The 8854-nt window shown below is 41.8% G+C and overlaps 1 protein-coding gene across 1 annotated transcript in view; it reads left to right on the top strand.

The window, feature by feature from the left end:
- Window positions 1-8107, top strand: part of LOC124270504 (angiopoietin-related protein 1-like) — a 31403-nt gene extending 23296 nt beyond the window's left edge. The window contains exon 2 of the mRNA XM_046705522.1: window positions 7304-8107. Coding sequence (XP_046561478.1) covers window positions 7304-8004 — 701 coding nt within the window. The 3' untranslated portion in view covers window positions 8005-8107. The remainder of the gene's footprint in view (window positions 1-7303) is intronic.
- The last annotated feature ends 747 nt before the right edge of the window (window positions 8108-8854 follow it).

The following is an 8854-nucleotide window of genomic DNA, read 5'->3' on the forward strand; positions in this document are numbered from 1 at the left end:
CGTTTCTTTGTGAATCGCTTTTGATCCGTTATGTAACACAAATGCCCCCGAGGGTTTTTTAGTTTGAGGATGGAATCCCATGGATGGTTTTTGTTCCTCCATTGCACTGGTCTGAATATAACTGGTATACTGTACAATTGGCGTTAAACCCAAAACCCTCACTCACTCAAACTCTATCTACAAGAATATGTGATATCGCTGTTTAGTGATGTGCGGCATAAAATAACACTCACCAATTCATTACGGTTGTTAATCACAGAGAGTAGCTTGTCCAAAGTGTGCAGGTTCTTTTAGGTTTGGTGGGGTAACCTAGTGGTTAAAGCATTCGCTCGTTACGCCGAAGACCCGGGTTCGATCCATCACATGGGTACCATGTGTGAAGCCCATTTCAGGTGTTCCCCATCGTGATATTGCTGGAATATTGCTAAAAGCTGCGTAAAACTAAACTAACTCATTGATTCACTCAGGTTCATTTTGTTCCACGTTCCCCACATCTTTAAACCACCCACACACTAATGTACATTAATTACTCCTCGTTAAGATTATCTTGTACATGTTCCGAATTCTCGAAGTAAATCTCTGCAGTCAGTTTTATTCCCTGAAATCCCCGACCCGACAGGTCCCCGCTCAACTCGGTAACCCTAGATAACCAGACCAGATGCTTTGCTCTGCCTCGGCAGGCATTCCACAACCATCTGCCTGCTGCAGGCGGCAACAAAAGCCGAGTCCACTCCAACATAGGCTAATAACATTTGGAAAATAATTACTGATGTGTTCATGTTCTCAAGATTGATTGTATATGCTTATTTCTCTTCAAAACAAGCGATTCCAAAGAAATATCTTCTTGTGTATATTACCAGGAAATAGAGTTGGCAACACGTGGTGAGGTTCCTGACAGTCCGTAGTCTCACATTTCGGTTAATCTTGTACCCAAATGCAGTTGAAGTACTGTGCTTGAATCGCTCGCATACAATACTGTTAATTAACTTTGAAATGTTGTTGATTTCAAACAAAGCCAGAACGATTATTCTGAATTTCACAAAATAATGATTGAGTTTAGTTTTACGCCGCACTCAGCAATATTCCATCTATATGGCGGCGGTCTGTAAATAATCGAGTCTGGACCAGACAACCCAGTGATCAACATCATGAGCATCGATCTACGCAATTGGGATACGGTGACATGTGCCAACCAAGTCATCGAGCCTGACCACCCAATCCCATTTGTCGCCTCTTTCTACAAGCATGAGCATCTTCACGGGTCGAATTTCACAAGAGGAATCTTCAGGACAATAAGAGAAGTGAGGCTGCCATGGAATTGTAAGTTGTGTGGGTATTGGTTACAACGTTCGCTCGTCATGGTCCGGGTTTCTTGTGTCCCATGCCGTGATATTGCTGGAATAGTGTAGAAAGCGGTGTAAAACCATATATCCATGAACTCTCTTTAAGTCGCGATGGGGAAGATGAAGTGAGTGAGTGAGTTGGGTTTTACGCCGCTTTTAGCAATATTCCAGCAATATCACAGCGGGGGACACCAGGAATGGCTTCACACATTGTACTCATGTGGGGATTCGAACCCGGGCCTTCGGCGTGACGAGCCAACGCTTTAACCACTAGGCTAACTCCACCGCCCCTAAGGGGAAGATGAAATGTCAATCGTGAATAAATGATAATCGCAGGATAAATACTATTATCTGTGCGACGTTCATGGTCACTGTCAACAAGTTTGCTATTCATAGAGAGTCTAGTCTGTCATTCAGACTCTGAAGCAGATATATCCAAGAAAGCCCACGCAAGTCTAGAAAATGTGGCAAGTCTGAAAATGAAGAAAGTCTCAGGGCTCCTTTTCATTATATTTTATTGTTTTTGCTATTAGCTTTTCTGTAAAATATGTTCATTTCAGAGACTAGTTGTTAGTCTGTAGAGAGACGTGAAAATGTTGCTTGACAAAAGCTGGTAGACGTGCAGAGAAATGAACGTTGCTTTGGTAATGTATTGAAATTCCTTGCATGATTGTCCAGAAGAGGAAGTTCCCGGAAAAGCCATTCTCCAACTATAGCTAGAAGTCTAAACTTTATATTGTGGGCCGGCCCCGACAGTATTTTTCTTTATTCCGGGCTGTTAAGATGGGATATCTGTGTCTTCAAATACAGAAGTCCATCAGTGGGTCACAACATTTATATTCGTGATTTGATATGACAACTATGGTGGCACTTGGGAGGCGTTGTTCAGCCAACCTGTCCAGCCGCTGTCCGAGGGTCAAGCCCCGACTCACACAAAGCATTCTCTATTTATCCCTCAGGGTCGAATCCCGATCAGACTGTCACATGTCGCATTTGTGACAGAAGTCTGGTCAGCCTGCAGTATCCCGCGCCTCATCCACAATGTCATGCTTCAGTGGCCAACCGGCCTTCGTCTAACTATGATTATGGGCAGCTATTCTGCAAATGACTTTGTGTTGGTGGCCAAGATGACAATGGTCAAGCTGCGTTGATTTCATTTCTATTGACTGCAAGGTCATTATTTAGAAACATATTCAATTTACATAACTCAGGCAATATATAAATATCCCTGATAAACCCTGATCCAATCGCCTGCTATACGTTCCTACGTCTTCACTGTAGAGACTTGCAGTATAGGACTAGACGGCAGCCGTGGCAGAAGAGACCTGCAGTATCGGACTACACGACAGCCGTGGCAGGCACGTGTTGCTCCTCGCTGTCAGCGCTGTGATGCCTCTGCCGCACGTGCAGTGTTGTAACAAGGATGCTAAGCCGTTAAAACACGTGCATGTTTACCCCACGACCAATTACTTCACGATTAACTCATATTGCAAGAACTCCAAGAGGGGCCGTATATCTGTTCGCTCTGTCTGATTATCATTAATCAACACATGTTGTGTAAATCTGGAACGTCTATCTGGAACATTTTATACCCGATAATTGTTTGGACAGTTACTTAATTGGCAGCATCGACAGTCAGTATGTAAACCATGCTTTAATTCTAAAGAATAATCGAGTCATCTAACATTATTTACGACGTGCCGAAATACACGAGGAATATGTTGGTTTTCTTCACATCACCATCCTATTAACGATCGAAATAATCTAATTTAAGCAACGAAGAATATATTTTTGTCATGTTATGTTATTCCCCACTGAAGGAAACTTCGAGAAAGAGTTTGGGAATGGATGTTGTTTAAGGACGCAATTGTTCAGTTCTGTACAGAGGCGGAGTAGCCTAGTGGGTACAGCGTTCGTTCATCACGCCGAAGGCCCGGGTTCGATTCCCCACATGGGCACAACGTGTGAAGCCCATTTCTGGTGTCCCCCGCCATGATATTGCTAGAATATTGCTAAAAGTGGGGTGAAACCAAACTCACTCACTTATTCATCTGTTCTATTTAACGTTGTACTCACTAAGATTCCAGTAATATGACGGTGCAGTCAGTAATATTCCACATACGTTTCTAACGAACATGGCATAAATATTACATTGTCAAATTTATTTTTATTTTATTCATTCTTAATTTTTTTTTATTTCTTATGAGTGTAATTAATTTAAACGGCATTTAAATTTACTATTTAGACTGCAAAATGTATTCCAAGCTGTAAGGTTATCCATCTCAGAACTACGAACCAAATCAAATCCAAGTAGTTTGTAGTTCTGAGATGAATAACCTTATCATCATCATCATCATCATCATCACGAACCAAAGGTAAGAATGAATCAAACACAGGCTACGGGTGTGAGTTTTATTTGCAGAGAGGTAACGACACCCCTGTGGGTGACTGGGGTGTTAATGCTCCTGGGTATCATCCCTGGGCAAAAAATGGTAAGTAACCGTGTTTCAATGAAAAATATTAATGGATAAATACCAACTAACAGAGAATTATACACTGTTCAGTTGAGATGGCCCCCTATCCAGATGCCGTAACAGGTTGGTAGAGGTGCTATTTCCGTGACAACCAACCTTCACAACGGTGTAGGTAAACATACATCAGCTGACATCACAGACGCTCCTGCACTCACAAGGAAACAAATGAAACCCTGCTGTTGTCTTGGATACACAAGACAGGTACATATGCAGGTCTGAAACAACTCAAGAATCTGAGGTATTTTCTTGACTTATACAGAACATGAGTATCCTGTTGATCGATGTTGCGTGCGAAAATACTGTTATAATGTCACCTTCCCTCAAGAAATACCGAGATCTGGAAAGAACATGTTTCTTAAATCGACGAATGAGAATAGTTACTCATTTCATAAAAAAATTAATTACTAGATAATTGTTTTGCGCTTTAGTCTGCATTGTTTAAAAAAGCCCGGGAATAATTAAGTTTGAGCTTGGTAAACCAGTGACAGATAGTTCGAGCACCGATACACGCCTCGGGTGACACACATTTACAGAGTGAATCGGATTGTGAAAGTAACTGACGTCTGTAAGTTGTAAATTTAGCAAACCAAACTAGATATCATATGACTGTATAAACAATTCAGTTAAAACATGACATGATTGTTTTGGTTTTTTCAGAAGTGTTGTTTTCCGGGGCAAGTTCCGTCACGAATCCATGCATGCATGCTTCGCATGAACGCAACATTTATAACATTATCTGCTCCCCTATTTAATGAAGATAACCCGATCTGCCGTCTGTGCCATTTGACCTCCCGGGTCATGCATATAGAGTAGCTCAGGGCAAGCTGAACAAGCTGTAGTCAGGCTTAATATCGTGTCCACCAATACAATTTTTATCCTGTCCTTACGACATACATCGAATACAACTGATCACCCCCCTATTCCAAAAGACTCCCTCATCACAGGAAACGGGACTATGGTCATCTTAGAAATCTCAACATGGAGACAGGTATATGACGCGGACGTTCATCAGGACACAGTCATTCGGTTGAAAGGAATAGTCGAGTATTGTTTAATTTAGGCCATATTTCACGCACAAAGACAGATTCAGTAAAATATTAAAATATAGCTGTAGCATGTACATTTATCAAGCGTCTTTAAAAATCCCCAAACTGTCTCACCCACTCAAACGTACATGACATACACAGTCTCGAGATGTTGACGGTTGGAAAGCAAGGTAAAGGTCACACTGTACTCTCACCTATCTGACACCTGTCACGAGAACTGGAAGTGATAACATAACCGACCTGTTGGTGAATGTAGAACTCTCAAATTCGGAACTCCCATTTCCTGGACAAATAGGCGACCATAGTCTTGTTTGGATGGATAACTCGACTTCAATTTGGCAGCTGGTAGTGTTATACTCCACTTCGACTCGAGTACTTTAGGGGTGATAGTCGAAATTCGAGTGTCTGTGGAGTGATACACGACTTCAACTCGAATCATCGAGATGTGATAATCGGATCGGTTTTGGGAACATGCGAAGGCCCTATCTCGCTGTGAATGTCCGATTAAGATAGAAACTTACTGAACTTGTGAAAGCATCTTGACCCAAGCTTTGTTCTCAAGTCATATCTTCGTACGTTTTGATAAACACGTCAGTATATCAAATAATACCTACATTGTGCCCCGATTTATCATGAAACAAACCAACATTATACTCTGTATTTACTAAACGACAACCAGGAGATTAGTGATTCGAGCATATATCTGAAGGCTTTAAGTGTATCATAATGACATCAGGGGCAAGCGAGTGCTCAGCAGAAAGGCGTTCTCCGGGAAAGCTTTCTAGATATTTAGATTGGCACGAATACCGAAATCTTAAGATGAAGCAAGTCGGAGACCAACATTCCTATTAGATCACATGGTTTGTTATCAGATAATGATGAGTCTATTTTGATACAATGTATTAAATTTATAATCTGTCAACACCAGTTAAACAGTATCAAGAAAATCAGGCGAAAATAAACAGTTTGAAACTGATGTTTTGCGGAATATGTTTAATAAAAATGGGCTTCAGCGACCTAGTTCCTACTGAGATCCATCGTCCTTGACTCTGTCTATTGTCCACAACTGTACAACTATGTGAGAGGTACTCGGTTCTCCTTGTTTTGTGGGGTGTAGGGTGTGAACGTGTCTCCAATACTGCCCAATGACTAAATGACCATCTGGAGGGTGTACATGGTTGTCCAGTGTTACTAAATGGCCATCTGGGTGGTATGGACGGTTGTCCAGTGTTACTAAATGACCATCTGGGGGGTGTACATGGTTGTCCAGTGTTACTAAAAGGCCATCTGGAGGGTGTACATGGTTGTCCAGTGTTACTAAAAGGCCATCTGGGTGGTATGGACGGTTGTCCAATGTTACTAAATGGCCATCTGGAGGGTGTACATGGTTGTCCAGTTTTACTAAAAGGCCATCTGGGTGGTTTGGACTGTTGTCCAGTGTTACTAAATGGCCATCTGGGTGGTATGGACGGTTGTCCAGTGTTACTAAAAGGCCATCTGGAGGGTGTACATGGTTGTCCAGTGTTACTAAATGGCCATCTGGGTGGTATGGACGGTTGTCCAGTGTTACTAAATGGCCATCTTGGTGGTATGGACGGTTGTCCAGTGTTACTAAAAGGCCATCTGGGTGGTATGGACGGTTGTCCAGTGTTACTAAAAGGCCATCTGGGTGGTATGGACGGTTGTCCAGTGTTACTAAATGGCCATCTGGATGGGCGGTTGTCCAATGGTGTACATGATTGTCCAATGTTACTAAAAGGCCATCTGGGTGGTATGGACGGTTGTCCAATGTTACTAAATGGCCATCTGGAGGGTGTACATTGTTGTCCAGTGTTACTAAAAGGCCACCTGGGTGGTATGGACGGTTGTCCAATGTTGCTAAATGCCCATCTGGAGGGTGTGGTATACATGGTTGTCCAGTGTTACTAAAAGGCCATCTGGGTGGTATGGACGGTTGTCCAATGTTACTAAATGACCATCTGGAGGGTGTACATGGTTGTCCAGTGTTACTAAATGACCAGCTGGGTAGTGATCCAGGTGCACGGTGGTACAGGATGTTTATCAGAGAAGTGTCTGATGTCGTTAATAATGATAATAGTGGGTATTTTGTAACTGCGCCTGTATCCGTGCATTCGATGCTCGATCAAGGCGCTACAAAAAGGGTGGTGCATTATTGTGTTGTTTACTGCATCTGTTTAAACAAAGCAGCACCAAAACGTTGATCTCAACACAATATATCACCCGTTGCACTTATATAGTCTTCCTGTAGGAGTAGTTGTTGTAGTAGTAGTAGTAGTAGTAGTAGTAGTAGTAGTAGTAGTAGCAACAGCAGCATTAGTAGCATTTGGGTGTTTCTAACGACATGTTTCCTCTATTCCAGATTGTGAAGACGTTCAGAGTCTGGGATTCTCCACCAATGGGACCTACCACATCAGACCTAATGGTTCCTCCATCCACTTCACAGTCGTGTGCGAGTTCCACGTCGACTCCGTGTGGACCCTCATCCAACGTCGGATTGACGGCTCCCTCAACTTCTTCAGGAAATGGGAGGAATACAAACACGGCTTCGGAAACATGTCCTCGGAGTTCTGGCTGGGGAACGAAAAAATCCATCTCTTAACCCGCCAGAGGGCGTACGGGTTAGGTATAGACATGTGGGACTGGCCTGACCCAAGCAAGGAGGACGATGTCAGTACGCACTACTTCTCACATAGTAGTTACTTTCGGGTTGACAATGAGACGTCTCACTACAGGCTACACGTGCCTCAGGACTACTTTTCTTATACGGGTTTTGGCGGAAGTGGACTTAGGGTCCATGCGGGGCCTTTTCTGACCTACGACCATGTGACACCGCGCATGCGTGGTAACTGTGCAGTGAAGTTTCATTGTGGCTGGTGGTTTTCCACGTGTGTTCGGAACGCCAACTTCAATGGCCGCTACTACAAAGGCGGCTACGAAAACGTGAGCAGCAGGACTAGATCGAGGGATGATATCTATTGGCCAAACATTGAACAATCCTTACAAAGGACGACGCTTAAATTACAGAGGGTGAACGAAACAGTGGTAGATTTATTTTCGTAGTGAATGCATGTGTTTATCTACATCCGTCCGTGAGAGGTTATTTTGTATTGTCATGTATGAGTGTTATTTGTATAGCAAATAAATATATCTATATTACACCCACCACAGGAGTGATAATTCAACATGCATACTATTGATAATCAACACATAATAAATATATCTATATTACACCCACCACAGGAGTGATAATTCAACATGCATAATAAATATATCTATATTACACCCTCCACAGGAGTGATAATTCAACATGCATAATAAATATATCTATATTACACCCACCACAGGAGTGATAATTCAACATGCATAATAAATATATCTATATTACACCCACCACAGGAGTGATCATTCAACATGCATAATAAATATATCTATATTACACCCACCACAGGAGTGATAATTCAACATGCATAATAAATATATCTATATTACACCCACCACAGGAGTGATAATTCAACATGCATAATATTTATTACGTATAAAATTATGTTTTGATAATATTTCAATTACGATTACGAATGTATCAAATGTAACTATCGAAAAAAACAATAATGAATAATATTGTTTCATTTAGACGTACCGAAAAGTTTTTCGAGGTAGGCATGGAATTGCTCATTGCTGTTAAATCTCATTAAATCCGATCATTTTTCGTTCGTATAACAGATCAACTTTGAACGACCAATGAAATGACAAGCAAGAAGCTGACATTAGCAATCAGAAAGCATTTTTCTGTAGATTTTAGACACTCGTTTCAAATGGCGATTTGGCTCTGAAAACTCTTATCATTATTATTATTCTTGATTCAAAATTTGAAAACAGATCTCATAAATCATTCTGGAATGTCACACAGATA

Source organism: Haliotis rubra, unplaced genomic scaffold, assembly GCF_003918875.1.
Source record: "Haliotis rubra isolate DU_JTF1 unplaced genomic scaffold, ASM391887v1 Scf152, whole genome shotgun sequence".
NCBI lineage: Eukaryota > Metazoa > Mollusca > Gastropoda > Lepetellida > Haliotidae > Haliotis > Haliotis rubra.